Source organism: Chiloscyllium plagiosum, unplaced genomic scaffold (assembly GCF_037043375.1).
Source record: "Chiloscyllium plagiosum isolate Xiang-an unplaced genomic scaffold, Cpla_swu_hap1 HiC_scaffold_15, whole genome shotgun sequence".
NCBI classification, from domain to species: Eukaryota; Metazoa; Chordata; class Chondrichthyes; order Orectolobiformes; family Hemiscylliidae; genus Chiloscyllium; species Chiloscyllium plagiosum.
In genome coordinates, this window is record NW_028270153.1 from 26,149,710 (window position 1) to 26,174,598 (window position 24,889).

General features: G+C 41.5%; 1 protein-coding gene across 7 annotated transcripts in view; it reads right to left on the bottom strand.

The window, feature by feature from the left end:
• Positions 1-4,227: 4,227 nt before the first annotated feature.
• Positions 4,228-24,889, bottom strand: part of LOC122560188 (uncharacterized) — a 345,202-nt gene continuing 324,540 nt past the window's right edge. For all 7 annotated transcript variants that reach the window (XM_087994826.1, XM_043710580.2, XM_087994829.1 and 4 more), the window contains 6 exons: positions 23,439-23,552; positions 17,286-17,366; positions 17,094-17,186; positions 13,413-13,493; positions 11,527-11,643; positions 4,228-7,737 (listed from right to left, as the gene is read on the bottom strand). In XM_087994826.1, the coding sequence (XP_087850952.1) occupies positions 7,732-7,737; positions 11,527-11,643; positions 13,413-13,493; positions 17,094-17,186; positions 17,286-17,366; positions 23,439-23,552 (492 nt within the window). In that variant the 3' untranslated portion in view covers positions 4,228-7,731. The remainder of the gene's footprint in view (positions 7,738-11,526; positions 11,644-13,412; positions 13,494-17,093; positions 17,187-17,285; positions 17,367-23,438; positions 23,553-24,889) is intronic.

Here is a 24,889-nt window from a genome sequence, read left to right on the forward strand (position 1 = left end):
TTTGCCAAAATGTAGCACCTCGCATTTATCTAAATTAAACTCATCTACCACTCCTCAGCTCATTTGCGCATCTGATCAAGATTCTGTTATAATCTGATGTAATTTGTCCATGCTGACCAGATATCCTGAATAAATCTAATCCCATTTGCCAGCATTTTAAAATATTCACATGCCAATGAATATGGACTAACATGAACCACATTCTTATTGAGTTACTGGTGCATAAGTATCTCACCTTGATTATTTCAAGGTGGCTTGTGCTGAGAGTTATGCATCTTTAAGATAAAAACATAAATTGTTGGAGGAACTCAGCAGGCCTGACAGCATCTGTGAAGAGAGAAACACAGTTAATGTTTCAATTTCAGTATGTCAGCTGGCTTTAAATCACTTTGTTTGTAGGGTAGTGGAAATTCTGGAATCTCCCCAAGAAAGCAGAAATGATTCGGACAAGGGAAAAATGTAATACACTATTATAGCCTGATTTTTGTTAATCAATGCCATTAAGGGATATAGTGTGAAGGTGGGTAAATGGAAGTTAAGATATGGACTAGCCATGATCGAAGTGGAAGGACACAAATGGCCGAAAGGATTACTTAGCAATGGAAGTGAACCATTCAGAGTTATAGTGCAGAATCTTGAGGAGGTGAGGTGTTTTTGCCACCAGCCATAAAGCAAAATCCCAGAGTAATCGCTTTACTTTCAGTTAACAATGTCACTGAACGAGCCAATGGCAGGCCTGTCTCTTGGTGGTTTGGGTAGGGTTTGGTGGGGGGGGGGGGGGGGGGGTGGTGGTGAACTAACCAAGGGTTCTCAGCCAATTAGAGACTGTCAGCCATTTTGTACACAGCAATGCCACTGGAGAACACCAACCCCCTCCTCTCAGCCCCACACTGACCTCCTCTCCTGCTGTCTGATCCCTCTTTTAGGTGCTGAGTGATTGAGGAACAACCTCTCTCGAAACGCGCAAGCAATCTCAACAGAGTTTACCTGTTTGTGTTTTCTGCGAGATGAACACCCCCCCTTCCCCCACTGATTTAATGGAAGTGCCAGTGATATATGTGTGCCCTTACTGAGGATTAAATGCCCATTTACAGTCACGAGTGGGGCAGAAACTATCCACAGACTTTCTCAGCACAGACTTGATCAAGAAAGTAAAGTTCTCAACCCACTACCCTCCCTGCCACAGAGTCATTGTGGTACAGAAGGGAGCCGTGGTCGAGGCGTTGCAGTAAAATACATTTTTCTAGCCTTTATGTTTTAATAAAGGAATGAACCTGGTCTATTGGAAGAGAGGAATGAGATATAAAAGATGACCTATAAAAATGAACAATGGCTATATCTAGGCTTCAGTTTCTTTTTGTTTGACTGTTTGCTAAGTGATAGTGCCATTATTCAGACAGATCTTTCTTGAAATGTAGTTACTTTTCGGAGTCATTTTTCTCTGCAGATCACTAATAGTTACTTCAAGTACAGTCTCCAATAAGTTTGTGGCTCTCCCATTTGTTGACAGTGTGGAGAAGAAATGGATTCTTTACTCTGCATCTCAAACAGCTGAGAAATATGCACCTGAACAGATGCTTGCCCACATTATAGAGATTGTAGTTGCAACTAGCTGGTTCTGAAGCAATGTGCAAATATACAGACAACATCATGAGGCATCACGTGTTTAGGCCTGTAACTGACAAGTAACATTCATGTCACACACTCACAAATTATACTGACAAATTCCAATAGGTATTCCAACTAGAATGTGGATATAAGCCCTTCAGCCCAACAAGTTCACACCGACCCTCCAAACAGTATTCCACCCAAACCCATTCCCTTATTACTCTAAAATGTACCCCTGACTAATGCACATAACCTACACATCCCTGAATACTATGAGCAATTTAGCATGGCCAATTCACTTAACCTGCACATCTTTTGGATTGTGGGAGGAAACTGGAGCAGCCAGAGGAAACCCAAGCAGACACAGGGAGAACTTACAGACTCCACACAGACAGTCATCCGAGGCTGGAATCGAACCAGGTCTCTGGCACTATGAGGTAGCGGTGCTAACCACTGAGCCACTGTGTTGCCCTCTTTTTAAAAAAAAAAAATGCTTTCACTCTCCTGCTTACTAATCCCAATTAACTGCTTATACACCACACTGAATGCAAGGAACAGGCAATTCAAGCAGCCTGTGGAGTGCCAAGAACTGAAAACATGAGGTGCATGCTACCATTTCCTTTGCCATCAAATCACAGATTAATGAGTTGCTTTGGGCCAGGGTTTCAGCATTGGATTCAGAGAAAATTCCCATCAGTTCTTGAAATTTTATGGTTTAATGCAATAGAAGTTGGAGACCCAATTTTTCTATTGGTCTTGATTATATACTGAAGGTGGGTTGTCCATTTCAGACTGGTTCCTGGAACAAGATTAAATTAGCCATGGACTAAAATTAAACAGAAACTGAATATCAGAAATAAAGCCTGTGGAACACTCAGCTTCTTCAGGAGAGGAGGAAATTGAAATGAGAGCTACAAATGTTCGATGAGACCTTTATACTTTTTATGCACCATGACACCATTAATACCACATCAAATTCAACACAGAACACTCCATTCTCTTTCAGGTAAGGGCCAAAAGAATTGGGCTCGAGTCTCTTGGATATTTTCATAACCAGAAAGTTCAAAATAGTGCAACAGGAATTAAACCCAAACATGGCAATCTGTCCACAGAAACAAAGCATTCTGAGGGAATATATTTCAAGATTTGTAAATGTCAGTTCAAAATTCAGTTGGAATCAACTGTCAGAAGTATATACAGTATTCAACATCAGTAGAATTAAAAGTACCCAGAAACAAAGACCTCCAGCATCAAGTAAACACATTTAAAGCTTCTTGTCAGGTATGTGTTCAACTGTGTTTGCAAATGATCTTATCATCCAAATCTATGAACGGAATTTTATAGTTAACTGCTGACATATTTTGCAGGTATTGTGATAAGTGCATTCTGTCTGGTAGCATCTCGTTGATCTCCTGAAGGTGAAATGTTGATGCGCAGATTAGTGAGAATCATGGCTATTTGTTTTTGTCCCTGGATGTTATGGATCCGTGAGCTACCCGCAATTTTCCTGCTGACAGTATTTCAGAAACTATTTATTATCCTGACAAATTACTAAGTCAAATTTCTTTAAAGTTTTGTCACAATAATGTTAAAGTGCTGGATTGTAGAAAATCATTGGAAGACGATATCCATATGAAGTAGTGTTTACATTGTTGGGAAGGAGGAGTACAAGGAGAAGTTCGACTTTCGTGGATGAAATTTGCAGAGTAAGCAACTGACCCATCCTACTGACTCATTTTGTGTGCCTACCAAAGTTGAATTTCACTCCCAACAAGAATTAGAAGGTTTTGAGCAGAATGAATAAATCTGGGCCAAGTTCCAGTCAAGTATTGATTGGACGTTCTAGTGGAAGTGCTGTCTTTCAGATGAATTCAAACCATGACACCATCTGACTATTTAGATGGAAAAAAAAGTTCTCCTTTTGTCCTGCACATCACTTCACTGTCAACAGCAAAAACAAAAAACTGCTTATTCATTCCTTTACGTTTGTGGATTTTGTTGTGCATTATTGCATGTACTACTGTATGTCAAAAATATTGCACTGGGGAAGCGGGCTTTGAAAAAAGACAAGGTGCAATAGATATACATTGAATTCCATGATGCTAATTTGTTTAAATAGGCTGATTTGTCAATAAATGGGGCACTATTTGAAACCACGTATACTCTATATAGCAAAGCCTTCGCTTGCATGAATTGTAGAAACATTTGGGCTTGTGTGGCGCAATATCAGAAAGAAAGGAACAATTGTTGAAGAGGTTGAGTTGCACATACAGCTTATGTTTTATTTATGTTTAAAACTCGGCTTAGAAAGTTCAGTTACAACTTTCAGAGCCAACACAGAAATGATGGATCAAATGACCTCATTCCTTGTTTTGCATCATTTTATGAAAATAAAACAAAAGTTCTGAATGAACATTAAACCATAAATTACTACCCTCACATGGAAAACTGCTACACTCACTTATTAACTCCATCTTTTCATCCTTTTAAATCACAATTTGAGCTAAATCACCAATCTAAACTAACTGCAGTTTTGATGTAAAAGTCAACAGCCTTTCTGCAAAGCACTCCTATGTAGCATTGAAAATGACGTTTGGATTTTTAAAAAAATAATTATCCAACAGTTACTGAATTTTATTAAGATAATGGTAACATAAAAGTCATTGACACTTCCATCTGCCTTTTGGTTTAGATACAGCATTTACAAAAGTAAATCCCACTTTTCCAAAATACAATACTGATAAAATAATTCATCAACAAACAAAGCTAATGGTTTGGAATACAGATAGAAAAAAAAATTGAGAATATCAAAACTTACAAACGGTTAATGGAAAGAAAGGATTTAAAACACTACAAAAATGGAAAAAAATCATGGAAAAATATGAAGTAAATATTCAATAATCCAGAGACTCAGAAAAAGCATGAAACAGCAAAGGAAACAAGAAAAGCTTTGGTTCATTTTCCAATGATCTTGTCCAAAACCTAAATTTTAATGAACTATGATCCATGATAGGTTTGCATTGCTCATGGAATATAGTTTTTTCTATGGTTTCACTTCCATAATTATTTAATGTTTTCTTCATTTCTCATACCTTGTGCGAAAGTTGTTTTCTTACATTCTTCACTTATCTCAAAATGTTTAAGTCAGTGCTCCATAAATAGAAAAACAAAAATTAACAGCTGCTCTACGGTTTCACTCTTGGCATCCCAAACCTAAAATGGATTTTAAAATTACTTCATGCACTTTCTAGAAAGTTGAGAATTGGTGCATTTTTAACATTGCCTACTCATTGGAATCTGTGTATTTAAAATAATCTGAGACTTAACTGCTCAAGGTGTGTTCTCTTTTCAGTTTCCCATTTTAACTTCCTCTTCTGAACGGATATGAAGGGCACCTGCCAGGGCAAATACGCACACTGGGCTTTAATCTAATAGTCATGTCTCAACTGCTGTTTTAAACACAGGCTTGCACAGGGAAACTGTTAGGGACTTGCTGGTGGGCCAACCTCGAGAGGACAGGAGAGGAGCTGAGGCCTGCAATAACTCAAAGAACACACTATGGAATTGATCCTCCATGTCCACGGAGGTGTATTTAGACCTCCCCTACTCCAGGACTCTTTCCCACCTCAGGTCTCACCCCAAGCCTCTATGCCTTGTAGTGAAACCCTACCCATTCACTTAATTGTGCTAGAGAGTAGTCCTTCAGTTCCCATCTAAGGGTCTACAGCTGCCCAGTATTTCAGTTTCTCTTGTCAGCCAGCTACCACTTTACATTAGGTAGTTTTCTGGACATTGTACTATTGAGGTCAAGTTGCTTTGGCACCCCTTCGGCCCAACCTACATGACTGCTAAGCCATTGGACAGTGTCTACATCAAAACACATTAAGACTTTACATAGTGCTAAAGCTTTCCTAATATCATACATCGATCATGTTCAGGTATGCACAAGGTACTCAGAGATATGAAATTGAATTTGTACCATTGTTGCTGAAAACTTGATTTTTGTTGATCATAGCTACCTTTGTAAATTGGCAAGACATTGAGTCACTAAAATTGTACACCATATTTTTGTTTTTGTTAACCCTTCAATATAGTTGACAGCCTACAAAATTGATCTGCTTCTTTTCTTCAAAGGGACTCCTCAGTTTTTAGAAATTAATTTCGAATCACCCCAAATCAGACTGTAGAGATGAAAAAAAATGAAATTACACAGAAGGATCCTAGTGAATAAATTCAAAATGTGCTTGAAATCCCTCTTTCCATTACTTTAAAAGTGACAGTAATTCATTTAAAATGTGCTAACATAGATTTGCAGAGAGAGGAATTTCAGACAAAGGAGCATATTCTGAAGTTCTGCCAGTGGGAAACTTCACCATACCAAAAATTGCGGTGATACTAAATGAAAACCTTGAACAGCACCAATGCTCAATATGTGTGTGGCCAATCAGGCAAATTTCAGTACTGGCCATGAAAACTCTGAAAAGTCATCCCTTAGCACTGTATATAAGCATCTCACAGTTGTGTTTCAATGCTCTGGATTTTAAGACTGGCACAGGTATTCTAACCCACTAATTCCCATAGTGCAACAATCCTCCTACAGTTGATTCACAGCTTTGGTGTCCACTACGACAAATCTCTGTGTTCTATAGCCTATCAAATATATAACAAAGGAATGGGCACAGGAGATGCATCTGGCACATTTATTTCACTATGAAGGTAAAAGGATACAATGAACACATACCATTGAGCTGTAGGGGGAGAAAAGCAATTATGGAGCATTTCATATCTGTATTATGGTGTTTTAATGCACTCATGCACACATAGACTCATGTCTGCTGTTGATACAATTGCAAATATTCTCAAATACTTCATCACTCATGTTCAGTTTAAAATATTGGGTAAGTCACTAAAACAATCCTATCAAAAATATATTTAGCAATGGTAAACAAACAAACTACATCTGATTAAATGCCAACTGTGCAAATCTTCTGCTTCTCTCAGCTGTCCGTTGCATCATCTAAGCATGCACATGGCATTTAATATCTTATGTGACAGCACGTAATTAAATAGGCAGAACTCACAAGTGCTTCAGTACTAATCTTGAGTTCTGATGTCCTTTGTCATGCTAGATAGGTAAAGCAGCTCATGTGTACAATCAGCAATGTATAATATTCCTTTGCTGGCTTTACTATTAACAAAGGTAAATTCTTCTAACAGTTCTTGAAGGATTTAGAACAAGCTATGAGAATAGATACCACATGCCTGTGGTGCCTCGGAATAGTGAGGAAGTTGATCAGAATGAAAAATTCTGTCCTTTGTGAACCATTGCTAAGTATTTTTACTGAACCACTAGTTTGAGTATCTTCCTATAGATATCACTTGTAACAGCTAGGTGTGTGCTAACAAACCTCTATCCACCAACTTTTGATTAAGACATCTGTGAAACCTCATTTGCCTAAAATTATTCACTTTCAAATAATTACGTCTTTTTTAATTTACAAAAACACAAACTTCTGCCAAACCAAGTATTAGTTAAAAACCAATACCAGGTTACCATTTGAATATTACAAAGTTCAGAGGAGAAATACATCCAATCTTTACATAACCAGTAAGCATTTTTCAGTATAAATTAATGCAAATTCAAATCGGGAACCAATATGTGCCATTCATTTACATCGAATAATTTGTATAATTGCTGACCGTCTTTAGCAGATCAAAAAAAAGGAGGAAATTAAGTTGACATCCATTGCAAAGCATGTATTATTAAACATTAGTTGCAAGATTTCTCTTCCATCTCCATGAATGGTATTCCCAAGTGGGATTCTGATTGCTGGAAAAGCTCATATACTTTGGAATGATGGTTAGAGGTTCTAGTTTTCCTTTGATTTTCTTTCTCCCCTCAAAACATGCGTTTTCTCTACTGGAAAATGTTTTATTTTCTTGGTGTAGTTGGAACTGAAATTTGTTTTTTGCACAGCAGGAGTATATTTTTACATTGATATTGATATTCTTTCCCGGTTCTTCTGTAAACTAACAAGGCAGAGAACGTCTGTGCCAATAAAAGCATCCGTGTGATTCCATTCTGTTATTCACGGTGTTTTGAGGACTTTCACTTGTACATTATTACTCCTGAAGGAGAGAGAGAGAGAGAAAGAGAAAAATTTATTTGAAAAAGTTAACTCCAGTATTCAACTATCTTCAATTTTCACCACATGTCCATCCCCTGTGCCTTCTTCCTTGGCCACACTTTAAAGGTGATAGTCTGGATTGGTCTACAGTTGCAGAGGCATTCAATTTTTTTCACCAGGGTCACAGGACATTGATTCAAATTAGTTGATATTCACCCTCTTCAGTAAAAGCACTTTCCAGTTAAGCCAACGAATGCATCCCATTAATATGATAACCAAGTGAAGATAACTGTGCATGGATGGAACTATACAGTCACTGGTGCTCAGTACTATAGCCTGCATTTTTTTTATCCGCTAACGATATTGAGTGAGTCAATACTTTTAAAGTGAGCAAAAAACGTGGCAAATATTTATCTTTTAGGTAAAAGTAAATAAGTGGTTAACGGATCAGAAGTATTCAATGGAAAGCTGATGTATTCAATCACATTATTTGCCTCTTTTTTTTTAGAAAAGATGTTGTCACTACTTAATATAGGGAAAAAGGGGGTTTCCACCGAATTAAGATTAATAGGTCTTTATCTGCATCACTTCATTTTGAGATGGGTGTGTGTTAGGACTGCCCTTATCAACCCAGTTGTATTCTGAGTGCAGCCATTTCTTGCTTCTCGCAGAGGAGGTTGTCAGCATTGACTCTGCAAGGGCCGAACGTATAGCCAGTCACTTTGGCTTACGTTGTTGATGTGCTCGTCATGATCATCAGCCCAGCTGATAATACCAAGAGATATAGTGCATGGAGTCCTCTGCAAAAATAAATTGCGAAAAGGTGCTAGGCTCCTGATCAGTCAGAAGGGATGAACTCTCCATTGAAGGGACATCAAGCTCTTTAATTAGAGCACTACCCATTTCTTCTACTCATGAGTTTATCTTAGTCCTAAGGAGGAATCCTGGTCAGTGAACTACCAACAGCTGGAGGTCAAAGTCACCAACCAACTGGGACACCAGTCAGGACTGCTTGGAGTGTTGTCTGACAGGATCGTTTTTTGATCATAAACCAATTGATCACTGCCATGTTGTCATACTAGTTGGTCACTTTGCTCCCTTCTCTGTCGTTCATCACACTGGAGCAGAAAATGCTCATTGACTTCTTCTGGGACAAAAGGCATGTTGCTATGGAGGCTGCTACTTAGAGAGGGCACTCAGTTCTCGGTCCACCTTCACAGCCTCCTAGATGGTGTTCTCTGGCAACACATTTCCTCTGCCAGGTGCTGGGACTACTGGGATTTTAAGACTCAGACATGTTGGATGATGCCACCAGCTGTATGTGCCTGGTAATATCCAGTTTGCAGTCATAGCCATCCAGAGCCGAAAACAGTGGCATTGACTCCAAAGCCACTTGTGATGTCAAGGCAGCTCAAGCATAAGGTGAGCTTCCATCTGAACTGACCTCCATTTGGACAGAATTTCATGTTAACCCTTGTCCCATGATCACTCCCTCAAGATCCATGTCCAACAATTTCACCAGTCTCGAGGAATTTCATTCTGCAGAGGGTATTAGACCATGTGACAACAACATGTAGGAGTAAAGGTAGGCCATTCAGCCCATCAAGTCTGATTTGTAATTCAGTGAGATCACGACCGATATAAAGATCCTCAACTCCACTTTCCTGCCTTTTCCCCATAACCAGAGATCAACCAGATACTACATTCATGTATTTACAGGGCATTTTTATTTGCTGAAAAATTTGAGTTATGTAGTACTTCAAATAAAGCAGTCATGTAGCAGAAGGGCTTTTTTTGCACAATTAATTGATTCACATTAAGCAAATTCGAACAAGAGGAACGGACTGGAGGGAAAAATTTATTTTATTTACTTGTCTTATTTCACTTAATTTCCTTCTCAAACATTTCCAGTTACGACTGTAATCTTAAAGAATAATTTGCATTGCATTTATTTATATTTTTAAAATACTTTAAGCACCTGAATTACAGCAGTTCAAATGTTCTTTCTCTCAGGAAAAGATGTTCAAATATATTCATGTAATTTCCAAATGTATAGCCTCTAGTAATACACCCATTCTTATTGCTCTTTGCTGAGCTCACTCCAGAGAATCATTTTGAAAAGGAACTGAATAAAATGACACATAATAATAATGATATTGTTCACTAATGAGTTATACAGCATAGGAATACATATTTCACCTTATATAATAGTTCTTTTAATTTATTTTGGGATGTGGGTTTTAGTGGCTGTGCCAGCAGTTGTTGACCATCCTTAGTTCCCTTTGACAATGTGATGGTGAGCTGCTTCTCGAATCACTGCTGTTCAGCGTTGGGTAATGGGGAGAGAAGAATTCCAGCATTTTGACCCAGTGACAGTGAAGGCGATATATTTCCAAGTCAGGATGGTGAGTAGCTTGAAGAGGAATTTGCAACTGGTGGTATTCACCCGCATCTGCTACCCTTGTCCTTCTACATGGTAGTGAGGTCAGTGAATGTTGAGGGGCTGTACTGGAATGCAATATGCATACTATTGCTTCTGATTCATGGAATCCCTACAGTGTGGAAGCAGGCCATTCGGCCCATTAAGTCCACGCTGCTTTGTTGGCTCAGTTAAAAGTAAGTTAATGCATATAGAAAAAGAAATTCTCAACCAATACTAAATGTGCTTAGTTTTCAAAACTGGATTTTTTTTCCAATTCATTCTTGAGATATGGATGTCACTGGCTAGGCCAGCATTTATGAGTTAAGAGTCAACCACATTGCTGTTGGTCTGCAGTTACATATAGGCCAGGCCAGGTAAGGACAACAGGTTCCTTCCCCAAAATATTTTAGTGAACTAGATTTTCATTGAATTCAAATTCCATCATTTGCAATGGTGGGATTCAAACCCAGGTCTTCAGAATGTTAACTGGGTTTCTGGATTAATAGTCAAGTAATAATACCACTTGATTATTATCTCCTCACAATGCGAACTAAAAGATGATTCTAGGCAGGAAAATGGCAAACAGAATTTAATCCAGAGTAACATATTTGGAAAGGATATCCAAGGCAAGAAAAAAAAAGTGATAAATGGTTATATTGTCAGAAGTGTAGGGAAACAAAGTAACTTTGGAGCAGATGTCAACCTATCTTACAACTTCAAGAATTGGTGGATAAGGTGGCTAAGTAAGGCACAGGGGCATATTTTGTTAGCCAATGCCTAGCACACAACAGCTCAGATGTTATGCTAGAATTGTAAAAAATACTATTAATGTCACAGATCAAGTTAAGTTCTGGTCACTGCATTATATGAAGGATGTGATCACATGGAAAAGGATACAGAGACTTACAAGGAACATTGCCAGAGAATTTTAGTCACAAGGAAAGATTTGATTGACTTGGGATTTTTTCCTTTCGAACAGAGAAGACTGGGGCGCGGGGGGTTGGTTAATAGTGAGGTGTACATTTAGGAGGAGTGAGAAGGTTCAGAGCAAGTTCAGGAGACATTGTTTCACTCAGAGGGTGGCTGGGGATTTGGAGTAGATGGTTGGAAATGGTGATAGGTAGAGAGACACTTGCTGCATTTAAAACATATTTCAATGTGCTTTCAAAGTGCCACGACTATGGGCCAAGAGTTGGAATAGGGTTCTGCTGGATAGATTTTTATTAGTTGGGAAAGAAATGATGGGTCAAAAACCACCTTCTATGCCATAAACGTTCTACATTTCTAAGGCGAAATGATTTGCAAGAAATAAAGAGAAAAATGGTGACCTCCATTGAGAACAATAAACAATCATATACTGCACTGTACCTTTGATTCCTTTGCATTTTGCTCTGTTTCGGGCTCCGATTCTTTATAAACCACAGCTTTTGTTACGAGCATGTCGGGGTGTTGCTGTTTCACTTCCTTAATTGCAAGAGCCAGAGCCTAGAGTAGACAGTACAGTTATGAGGGGAACATAGATTTGGTTTGTAGATTGCATTGAAAATGTGCCTTCCTGGCTGATGAAAAGGGAATTATAGCAACACCATGATATTTAATGATTTCCTAGTGCTATCTGGTACAAAAGGGTCATCGTCAAACAGATGATCGCACAATCTTACTTAAAGTTAGTCTTAAAAATTCACATTATCCTTGAATTTATCCTGAAACAAAAATCAGGTAAGCAGGGAGTGAGGTAAGCAGCAAATCCTGTTCCAACAGTACAGAGAGGATCTGATGTCCTAATCAATCCATCTCATTTGCATGCCAACTGCCCAACTATGACATGCAGGGATGGAATTTCAACTAGTAAGGTGGTTCAGGACACCAACTATGAGTGTTACCGGAGGACATTTCCCTGGGAAGCAGTCTGTGTAAGTAGCTTCATGCTCCTGCCTGATATGTCGACTCGCCTGCTCCTCAGATGCTGTCTGACCTGCTGTGCTTTTTCTAGCTCCACTCTCTACTCTCGAGTATCTGCAGTCTCCACTATCTCCAACCTACTCCATTCACCTACTGGTTTCAGGCAGGAAGGGAGGGAATTTATGTAAAAGGGGCCAGACAGTTAACATTTCACAGGCCTCAAACTGTCAAGTTCGGGATCCTTGAACCCACTTCACCAATCAGGAGTTAAAAATGTCTGTAGAGCTGGAAAATTAGATAATGATGTTAACGTAGTGAGCTGGTGCAGGCACAGAGAATTAAAGGCTACCTTCTGCACCAGATCACTTCTGCGATTCTGTGAAATTGATGTTAATCATGAACCCCAACAATTTCAAATGTTTCATGTGTGACTCAAAATTTTTACATTTGCATCATTTGCCCACAATACTGGAGTAAGAATTGCGCTGACCACCATGATGACCATTTAATTGTTTGATTTAATCACACAGGATGCAACCTCATATTTGGAAGCTATTGAGCATAAACTCAGTACACAAAGGTGTACAATAAGAACATGACTTTTCAAAAAGAAAATAGAAGCTAACCATTCAGTCCCTTAAGGCTCCCCTGTCCTTCAATACAATTATGGCTCATCGCTTCCATGTTCCAACCTAATCCCCAGAACCTCTTCCTCATGAGATGAAAAATCTTGTAGATCTCTGTATTGGATATTTTCAATGGTGGAATATTTAGAGTCTCTTGGAGCAGTGAAAATCTAAAGATTCACAACGCACTGAGGGAAGAAATGTCTCAATCTCTGTTAAATGATTGACCTCTTGTCTACTGCAGTAAACTCAGAGGGAACAAATGGTAATGCTTAGAAATGAATGTAGTAGATTTGCTGGAATTCCATTTTGAGGAACACAAGTTGGACCAGTATGTGTGACATTCACAGGTTCTACTGGTCTTTTGGGATATATAACATAGAACAGTTCAGCACAGGAGAAGGGCCTTCAGCCATCATGAATGCACTGACCATAATGCCAGACCAAACTAATCCCATCTGCCTGCACATGGTCCTTATTCATCTATTTCCCGCCTGTTCATGTGTCTGCCTAAATGCGTCTTAAACATTACTATCGTATCTGTTTCCACCACTCTATCGGCAACATGTTCCTATCACCCTCTTTTAAAAAAAAAACATGTTTCGCACATCACAGAATCCCTACAGTGTGGAAGGCGGCCATTCGGCCCATTGAGTCCACACCGACCCATGCTTTTGTAAAAGAAATGTTACAATGTACCTAAAATGACGCAAAATGGTTTCGTACCTGGTCTTGGTCAACGTCAGCATCACCTGTGATGATGATTCTTTTCTCAATCCTGGTTTCTGAAAATCCTCCTTTCACTGACTGGATACACAATAAATCCCATTTGTTAGCATCACTTGTAAGTTCAGAAGAAAAAAATTGCTTTGCAAGCCTAAACCTTAGCAGTGCAGACTATCCTAAATGGAGACTGCACATGCTCAACATGAGGCAAGTATGAAGTAGCTGCACATTTTTCTGATCAACAGTGTTCAGACTCTCAAACATGGCACCTAGTTTCCAAGCGTGTCAGACTCTCAGCTGATTGAAGTAAAATCATACCACGTTTAGAAAATGAACACGAAAGATACATTAATTCTGACCTCACATTATTCCCACAGTAATGACACTGTTTCTCTTTGGTCGTGGCTGAAGTTTAATGTTTGTGTAACAGTTTGGTTACTATTTTATTGTTGACCATAGATTTCTATCAGTTTGGCTCTGTGGGAACTCTCTTGTTTCTGATACAAACATTTGTGGGTTCAAATAAAGGGGAAAGGCTGTGGATGCTTGAATTCTGAAACAAACACAGATCACTGGAGAAATTCAGGAGACTAGCAGTGTCCGTGGAGAGTTATTGTTACAAATCTAGTCGGACTCTGCTTCAGCACCTCTGACCTGAGGTTCTTCAGCATTCTTGTTGTTTGAACCAGGTCTTTAACATGCCATATGTGTGCCATTTATCAGTGAATATATGGATACAATCGACACATTTACTTTGACATAAGATGGAATCTGGAGTTTACATGATGTCTTGTGGTTTCTATACAAAGATTAATTCATCTTGAGAAGGTAAGTAAAGCATGGATGTTCTTGTGGTGGAACCATCCTTGAAGAGACATCAGAACGCAAAATCACTTGGGGAATTTACACAATAGTATGTGGATGTTTACAATTGCTCAAAGGCAATGGTTAATCGTAGACTCAGCGTCTGGACATTTCAAACCTAACAAAGAAGGTTGTGAAAAAAACCCCATTTAATTGCCTACATTTTGGGTGTTCTGCAAATACGGATCTTTCCTTCCTTTCGACTTAAACAGACTGCTCGTTTTGTCTCTGTTCTTCAAAGTCACAACTCTCAAAATTTTAAGGGACTCCTTCTCAAAATGTCAACTGAAACGAAAGGAAAAAGGGCAGGAGTTATCCCACCACCTCTCCATCTGAAACAGGCAAATAATTCAGACTGACATTTCAGTGCTGTGCTGCAGAGGTGCTGCATTGTCGGAGGTGTCATTTCTTGAAAGAGGTGCTAAAATGAGGCACTCTCTGTTCCAGTGGCTCAGGCAGTGCAAACAAAATGTCAATCCAAAATTTTAAGAATAGAAAATCATCTTGGGTCACATTTAATCCTGAACCAATGCTCCTAAACTGATTACCCATCAGTGCTCAGCACACTTTCATGATCAATTTGCTTATGTAACATAACCACCACTGGGTGGATGGAGCTATGTTTGCGATTTTATATTTTTGCGCAAGAGAAAAGGGCAGATTGAAGTATAGATGATTCGCCAGAAACTAATTTATTCAGTCTTAATGTGGAGGTGTTGGTGTTGGACTGGGGTAGACAAAGTCAAAAGTCACACGACAGCTCAACAAAAGTATTTGAAACTGCAGGTCTTCGGAGACCTCACTCCTTCTGGACTATAACCCGTCGCTGTGTGATTTTTGACTTTAGTCAGTCTTACACATTGATTGCTAATGGCTGTTACATGTATCCATTCTCTGTCATGAAGTTCTTTTTGATGATTGAGTCCCAATGTGGAAATGCTCAACTAGCTGTGGAAGCTGCAGGTAACCAACTGGTGAACTGCATTCTAAGATGAAGTCTGACCTGGAAATTCAACAATGCAGAAGTTGGATATGGGCGGATGAAGGATAAATCCGTATTTGCAGAACACCCAAAAAGTAGACAGAATTAAGTGTTTTTTTTCCACACCCTTCTTTGTTAGGTTTGAAATGTCTAGATGCTGAGTCTACGATTAACCATTGCCTTTGAGCAAGTGTAAATGTCCACATACCATTACGCGTAAATTCCCCAAGTGATTTTGCCTTCTGTTGTCTCTTCAAGGACGGTTCCACCACAGGAACATCCACACTTTAATTACCTTCAGTAGGGATGTAGCAGGGATCAGTTTGATATAAGGAGCTGTACGTTCCTGCATGGTCTCCAAAACAGACAATGGCTTGACTCTGGATTAGGTGGCTATGAGTTACATCAAATGTGATGTTTCTGAAGACAAACAATTAAGCTGCTGCCTCTAGAAGCCCATGTAATGAGCGTTGGTCACTGGACTCCAGGTGGTCAGAGGTCTATTCAGGATGAGTATGCCATATTTCAGAACAACCAGGGCAGTTCGTCTGCTGTCCAGGCCAATTTTTCTCATAACCAAACAAAATTAGAAACAGATAAACTGACCACTTAATGACTGCTTGCACAGGATCTGTTTATCCACAACTTAGTTACTGTGGTAAAAATAAGGAAGAGGGATATCGAATACTGAGGTATTATGGCAATCATTTATAAGTACCGTTATGAGGCTAGAATGATAGAACAAAAAATGTTGGACTGGAAAATAAATGGATTAAGACAAAAGATACATTTTTGGAGTTGTATTCCGATGGTGGCTTACTCGTGGGATATCAACAGGCAACAGACAGGCAGCTCAGCAGATCTTGGGAGCCACAGTGAGAGAAATGGAAACTAAATTGAAGGTGAGTCTGTACAACACACTGATACAATATTGTGGACAACTCAAGTTGCTATCCTGAAAAAAGATGTCCATGATTAAAAGCAATGTGACCTATTTAAGAAAACTGCATTTTGAGAAGAGATTAGAGAGCCTGAGATTCTTTACTCTGGAGAAGAGAATACTTAGAAGATAATTTATTTTGTCCCCATGATACTCAAAGGGTTGATAAGACTCAGTGTGACAAAGTGGTACAGCAAAAATCCTTAATCGGCAATTATATCTTATAAATCCACTGCAAAAGTCTACTTTAGTTTTTAGTGTACCACAAAACAAAATATTGCTTGTACATCCAGCTTGGGTTACAACAAGTTTAATTCATTCACACTCAGCACAATTAACTGCTTTTTCAGGGCATAAGTTCAGGAAATAGATTTGATTGCAAAATATTATTCCTGAAACACACTAATAGTCTTGGGAACAGAGTATATTAAAAGAAATTAAATTTAATTTTGTTGCTGAAACGGGGCCCTGGTCATAAACAATGGTTCGGGGCCTTGCTTTATTTGTCAGCTTTCTTTAAAGACCATTCATGTGATATTATGAGTTTTCTGAGTTGACAAGCATCAATGGTCCAATTCTCAAAGTATTCTATCACAGGGAGTGAACACTACCACTATACTTTACCTCTGCTGGACTTTTAACAAATCAAATATTTGGTTGTGGAAGCAGAAACAAGACTTTCAGAGTATAATCTCAAAAAAAGGAATGTGAATCTTTTCAGCTGATAAAAACAAGAGTTAAAATGAATACTCAAGGTCATAACTTCCAGTTCACCATTTCTTGCCAAAAGTAAAGTGCTATCATTAACAAATGTTCTTGGACTTTAGTTAATAGCTTTGTTTGCATAGCCTTGGGCACAGTCTCAATGTAAATTGTCTGTCATCAACAGTGTTACCTTGGTGATATGAGTAGTGGTTGATGTGGATATGGTTTCAGAAGTCACAGACTGAGAGCTTGTTACATTTGTAGCTCCACTGCCACTGTCCACCTGAAAAACAAGTAAAACACACAGGATATCAGATTGTAAAAGAGAGAAACAATAATCTAGTCATCTTGGAAATTGCTTATCTAACATTCAGCAACTTACAAATGATGTGGACACAGTTTCCGAGATGACACTTTGTGAACTTGTTACAGTTTCATTTGCCAGATCTGGGATATTGGTAACCTTCAAAAGAAAACAAAATAGCACAACTCATGTTAGTTGGGTGTTACAACACTAAAAAAAGCCCAACTTCTGATTACCTTCGAACAAATTCACTGAATGTGTGTTGCCTCTGCGGAGCTATTCTCAAAACTCAGGCACCAGCTAGTGACTAATATTCCCTGAGTGAATGATTGTCAGATTTATTTAACATGTGAATATCATTATTGTGTGCCAACAAACATGCCTGAAGAAAGCTACATTAGCAAAAGCGAATATGGTCCCAAAAATAGAGTCAAGGAGCTAGAAAAGCACAGGGGGCTAGAAAAGCACAGCAGGCCAGACAGCATCTGAAATTCCTGATGAAGGGCTTTTGCCCGAAACGTTGATTTTCATGCTCCTTGGATGCTGCCTGACCTGCTGTGCTCATCTAGTACTACTCTAATCTCCAGCATCTGCAGTACCCACCTCCGCCTAGATGATCCCAAAAATACCCAAGTCAACAATATAATGAAGAGTAGCAATTTAAAAAATATATTTTCAAATTTGATAAAGGTATATGGAACGTATTATTCAAATCCAAGATTGTTCTATTGCTGCATTTCCCAGCTTTATTTTATGTGGGGTGCAATTGGATAATGCCACATTTATATTATTAATAGTCGATGTTACATTACAGACATGAGCCACTCAAAAAGAAATTACTCATTTACGTGTCATCCTTCTGAACTTCAGGACCTACCAAAGCATTTCACAACCTTCTGTTTTTAAGTACAGTCACTTAAGCACAGTGAGGAAATGTAGCAGCTAATTAGCACACAGAATGGCCTCACAAGCAACAATGAAATCATCTTGTTTTTCTGAGAGATGTTGGGGATAAATATTGAGTAGGACACTGTGAAAGGGTGGCATGGTGGCTCAGAGGTTAGCATTGCTGCCTCACAGCACCAGCGACTCACATTCAATTCCAACCTCGGGCAACTGTCTGTGTGGCGTTTGCACATTCTCCCAGTGTCTGTGTGGGTTTCTTCCGGGTCATTCAGTTTCCTCCCACAATCCAAAGATGTGCAGGTTAGGTGAATTGGCCATGCTAAATTGCCCATAGTGTTCAGGGATGTGTAGACTAGATGCATTAGTCAGGGGTAAAAGTAGAGTAGAGGGGAATGGGTCTGGGTGGGTTACTCGTTGGAGAGTCAGTGTGGACCTGTTAGGCCAAGTGGCCTGTTTCCACACTGTAGGGATTGTAAGTAAAACCTTATTTTTCTTCTTCAAATAGTTCCATAGGACTTTCCATGCCACTTAAGGCAACAGATAATCTTGTCAAAAATCTTGGTCCTAGATTACATGTTTAAATTAATCTGACGTCAATGAAATTGAATATCAGGTGGGGATTTATCGCCAGGGAATGGTGTTGACATAATTTTCTGTAGTACCATACATGTGCGAGGTGCAGCATTTTGGGAAAGCAAACCTTATACACTTAATGGTAAGGTCCTAGGGAGTGTTGCTGAACAAAGAGACCTCAAGTGCAGGTTCATAGCTCCTTGAAAGTAGAGTCGCAGGTAGATAGGATAGTGAAGAAGGCGTTTGGTACGCTTTCTTTTATTGGTCAGAGCACTGAGTATAGGAGTTGGGAGGTCATGTTGCGGTTGTAAAGGATGTTGGTTAGGCCATTTTTGGAATCCTATCGGAAGGATGTTGTGAAACTTGAAAAAGTGTTCAGAAAACATTTACAAGTATGCTGAAAATGTGTTGCTGGAAAAGCGCAGCAGGTCAGGCAGCATCCAAGGAACAGGAGAATCGACATTTCGGGCATAAGCCCTTCTTCAGGAATGAGGAAAGTGTGTCCACCAGGCTAAGATAAAAGGTAGGGAGGAGGGGCGTTGGAAATGCGATAGGTGGAAGGAGGTCAAGGTGAGGGTGATAGGCCGGAGTGGGGTGGGGATGGAGAGGTCAGGAAGAAGATTGCAGGTTAGGAAGGCGGTGCTGAGTTCGAGGGATTTGACTGAGACAAGGTGGGGGGAGGGGAAATGAGGAAACTGGAGAAATCTGAGTTCATCCCTTGTGGTTGGAGGGTTCCTAGGCGGAAGATGAGGCGCTCTTCCTCCAACCGTCGTGTTGCTATGGTCTGGCGATGGAGGAGTCCAAGGACCTGCATGTTCTTGGTGGAGTGGGAGGGGGAGTTGAAGTGTTGAGCCACGGAGTAGTTGGGTTGGTTTGTCCGGGTGTCCCAGAGGTGTTCTCTGAAACTTCTGCAAGTAGGCGGCCTGTCTCCCCAATATAGAGGAGGCCACACCGGGTGCAGCGGATGCAATAAATGATGTGTGTGGAGGTGCAGGTGAATTTATGGCGGATATGGAAGTAACCCTTGGGGCCTTGGAGGGAAGTAAGGGGGGAGGTGTGGGCGCAAGTTTTACATTTCTTGCGGTTGCAGGGGAAGGTGCCGGGATTGGAGGTTGGGTTGGTGGGGGGTGTAGACCTGACGAGGGAGTCACGGAACGCTGATAGGGGAGGGGAGGGAAATATATCCTTGGTGGTGGGGTCCGTTTGGAGGTGGCGGAAATGACGGCGGATGATACGTTGTATATGGAGGTTGGTGGGGTGGTAGGTGAGGACCAGTGGGGTTCTGTCCTGGAGGCGGTTGGAGGGGCGTGGCTCAAAGGCGGAGGAGCGGGAAGTGGAGGAGATGCGGTGGAGGGCATTGTCGACCACGTCTGGGGGGAAATTGCGGTCTTTGAAGAAGGAGGCCATCTGAGTTGTACGGTTTTGGAACTGGTCCTCCTGGGACCAGATGCAGTGGAGACGAAGGAATTGGGAATATGGGATGGCGTTTTTACAGGGGGCAGGGTGGGAGGAGGTGTAGTCTAGCTGTGGGAGTCGGTCGGTTTATAGTAAATGTCCGCGTTGATTCGGTTGCCTGAGATAGAAATGGAAAGGTCTAGGAAGGGGAGGGAGGAGTCTGAGACAGTCCAGGTGAATTTGAGGTCGGGGTGGAAGGTGTTGGTAAAGTGGATGAACTGTTCAACCTCCTCGTGGGAGCACGAGGCAGCGCCGATACAGTCATCGATGTAGCGGAGGAAAAGGTGGGGGGTGGTGCCAGTGTAGCTGCGGAAGATGGACTGTTCCACATATCCTATGAAGAGGCAGGCATAGCTGGGGCCCATGCGGGTGCCCATGGCTACTCCTTTGGTTTGGAGGAAATGGGAGGATTGGAAAGAGAAGTTGTTCAGGGTGAGCACCAGTTCAGTCAGTCAAAGGAGGGTGTCAGTGGAAGGGTACTGGTTGGTACGGCGGGAAAGGAAGAAGCGGAGGGCTTTGAGTCCTTCGTGATGAGGGGTGGAGGTGTACAGGGACTGGATGTCCATGGTGAAGATAAGGCGTTGGAGACCGGCGAAGCGAAAATCATGGAGGTGGAGGACGTGGGTTATGTCCCGAACGTAGATGGGGAGTTCTTGGACTAAGGGGGACAGGACCGTGTCGAGGTATGCAGAGATGAGTTCGGTGGGGCAGGAGCAGGCTGAGTCAATAGGTCGGCCGGGGCAGTCAGGTTTGTGGATTTTGGGCAGGAGGTAGAAACGGGCGGTGCGGGGTTGTGGGACTATGGGGTTGGAGGCGGTGGATGGGAGATCCCCTGAAGTGATGAGGTTCTGGATGGTCTGGGAGATGATGGTTTGGTGGTGGGAGGTGGGGTCATGGTCAAGAGGGCATTGGAGGAGGTATCTGCGAGCTGGCGTTTAGCCTCAGTGGTGTAGAGGTCGGTGCGCCAAACTACTACCACGCCTCCCTTGTCTGCCGGTTTGATAGTGAGGTTGGGGTTGGAACGGAGGGAGTGGAGGGCTGCACGTTCCGAGGGTGAGAGGTTGGAGTGGGTGGGAGGGGTGGAGAAGTTGAGGCAGTTTATGTCGCGGCGGCAGTTGGCTATGAAGAGATCGAGGGCGGGTAAGAGGTCAGCACGGGGTGTCCGGGTGGATGGGGTGTGTTTGAGGCGGGAGAAGGGGTAGTCAGAGGGTGGGTGAGAGTCTTGGTTGAAGAAGTAGGCGTGGAGGCGAAGGCGGCGGAAGAATTGTTCGACGTCATGCCGTGTGTTGAACTCGTTAATCCGAGAGCGTAGGGGAATGAAGGTGAGGCCTCTGCCGAGGACTGATCTTTCATCCTCAGAGAGGGGTAGTTCTGGAGGGATAGTGAAAACACGGCAGGGCTGGGAGCTAGGACCTGGTGTAGGGCTGGAGCTGGGTGTGGGGGCGGGGTTGGGTGTGGGGCCGGGGACAGAGATCGGCGTGGTGACAGGATTTTCGCCACCTCCAAACGGACCCCACCACCAGGGGTCCCTCCCCTCCACTATCAGCGTTCCGAAAAGACCGTTCCCTCCGTGACTCCCTCGTCAGGTCCACACACCCCACCAACCCAACCTCCACTCCCGGCACCTTCCCCTGCAACCGCAAGAAATGCAAAACTTGCGTTCACACCTCCCCCCTTACTTCCCTCCAAGGCCCCAAGGGACACTTCCATATCCGCCACAAATTCACCTGCACCTCCACACACATCATTTATTGCATCCGCTGCACCCGATGTGGCCTCCTCTATATTAGGGAGACAGGCCGCCTACTTGCGGAACGTTTCAGAGAACACCTCTGGGAAACCCGGACAAACCAACGCAACCACCCCGTGGCTCAACACTTCAACTCCCCCTCCCACTCCACCAAGGACATGCAGGTCCTTGGACTCCTCCATCGCCAGACCATAGCAACACGACGGTTGAAGGAAGAGCGCCTCATCTTCCGCCGAGGAATCCTCCAACCACAAGGGATGAACTCAGATTTCTCCAGTTTCCTCATTTCCACTCCCCCCATCTTGATTCAGTCAAATCCCTCGAACTCAGCACTGCCTTCCTAACCTGCAATCTTCTTCCTGACCGCTCCGTCCCCACCCCATTCCGGCCTGTCACCCTCACCTCGACCTCCTTCCACCTATCGCATTTCCAACGCCCCTCCCCCAAGTCCCTCCTCCCTACCTTTTATCTTAGCCTGGTGGACACACTTTCCTCATTCCTGAAGAAGGGCTTATGCCCGAAACATCGATTCTCCTGTTCCTTGGATGCTGCCTGACCTGCTGCGCTTTTCCAGCAACACATTTTCAGCTCTGATCTCCAGCATCTGCAGTCCTCACTTTCTCCTTTACAAGTATGTTGCCAGTGTTGGAGGATTTGAGCTATAGGGAGAGGTTGAATAGGCTGGGGCTGTTTTCCCCGGAGCGTCAAAGGCTGAGGGGTAAACTCAGAGGTTTATAAAATCATGAAGGGCATGGATAGGATAAATAGACAATGGCTTTTACCTGGGGTGGGGAGTCCAGAACAAGAGGGCATAGGTTTAGGGCGAAGGGGGAAAAAATATAAGAGAGACCTAAGGGGCAAATTTTTCACACAGAGGGTGGTGCCTGTATGGAACGAGCTGCCAGAGGAAGTGGTGGAATATTTAAAAGGCATCTGGATGGGTATATGAGTCGGAAGGATTGAGAGAGATATGGGCCTAGTGCTGGCAAATGGGACTAGATTGAGTTGGGATATCTGGTTGGTATGGACGAGGGTCTGTTTCCGTGCTGTATATCTCTATGTCACATTTTATCCACAGTTCATGACCATCTTTAACAGTCTATCATCCAACGTAAATTTTCAGATAGAAGATTCAGGAATATGACAACAATAGGAGCATGGCTTTGAAGGCCTCCCAACACAGGAAAATGAAGCAGGACAAACCAGCAGTCATGAAATAGAAGGGTAAATAGAACTAATTACCTTCGACATTATTGACGAGAATACCAAGGCTCATTCACAAATGGTTTTGGCATGTGGGCTGTGTTTGAACACCTGCTAGAACTCTAGATGTACTGAGTAACAAAGTCAGGACACTTGGGTGGAGGATAAACGCTATTGTGGTGTTTTGCCCCTGAGGGAAAAGTTCCAGCACAGGTATCAAATTTTACTTTGGATTTAATTCTTCCAACACAAAACGGTTTTACATTTCATTCAGTGCTCACCTCCACCCCGATAATGATTACTGTCTGACCTCAATTAGGAAGAAACAAATAAGCTCCGAATACCTGGGTTTTGGTGATTGACTTTGTCTCAATAGGTGAAGATGTTTCTTTGGAGGAAGTTTCCCTTTTTCCAGTGGGTACATCACTTGGCAGTCCAGTTTTTGTTTTCATTATATCCTGTAAGATTGTTGTTTTTAAAATGAAATTGTTTACTTTGGTTACACTTGATTTACCTACACAGCCTTTAGCATTAGAAAATATTTCTGCATTACTTACTTCTGCTGGGCCTGAAGCAAATTCAAAATGCATTCAATACCACAAATATTCTTCTCCAGTAAAATACATTTCTATTATGACTTAAATATAATTTTTTTGCTTGTGAGAGTACTACTTTTCCATGCGATTTTAAACAGAAGTAAATACAAAGGTTTGAAATTAACTAGTCACTTAAAAGTCCAATTCCAATCCTGCCTTTTTGTGTAGGCAAAACCCAATTGTTACCAATGTTGAATTGCACACACCCTCCCCACCCAATGACTGAAACCCACCCACTGGAGAATGGAACAAGGTTCCTAGCAATAGATCAGGCAGTATGTGCTCTATCACTAATGTGAAATTCTCCCTCCTGTAATGACAATAACCAGACGGTCAGAGCTGGAGCCCTAAGGAAGGCTAAACCCCTACACAATGTGGCCTGACAGATGTGGTTCTTTAGTGGGTGCCTCCATCTAGAGCAGCCTGCTCTTCCTTCTACCTAGGTTGGCAGTGCCCATCTCTAATGGTGAGGTTGCTGGTCTTTCTGTACAGGAGATCCTCTAGCCTTGGGAGACCATTCACTATCCTTAAATGGATGAGTCTTCCAAAGGCAGCCTCTTAATTGGTGAGCTCCTCCAAAATCTCTTCCAGTGTCCTGCCATTGGAACGTCTATGTTCCCAATGTCAGGGTTGGGATCCTGGAATGAAAATTCAGCCCAACACTTAAAACAGGATAGGATTTGGAGAATTTGAGTACGCTTACCACACAAATAACGGAGGGGTTAGAAGACGACCAAACAACAATCCACATTCATGCATATTAAACATACAGCAACAAAAATACAACAGCAATCTCTTAAAGGAGTCACTTGTTTCTATTTACCATCATTAAATTCCTGACCAATCAGCATTAAATTTTGAAGCTTATATTAATTCCTAAATAATGTATCTATTATTGGTCGGGTGGCTTCCTAGCAGCTCTAAATGTGATAATCCAAATTCAATCTTTGATTAGTAATACTTTTCCATAATATATTAAGTAAGAGCAAACTTTTAGTCTATAGTTAAAAAAAACTAACAACCTTGATAAGCAAAAGGATCTAGGTTATTGATAAATCAAAAAGTAAACTTTTTATATCCAATTTGAAGTTTTCATCTCCTTTAACAGAGACAGCACTGTTGTAAGCAATGTGCTACCTTTATTCAAGACCTCTGCTGTTATACATTCCAGTTTGGATAGGATCACATGTCATTTCGTT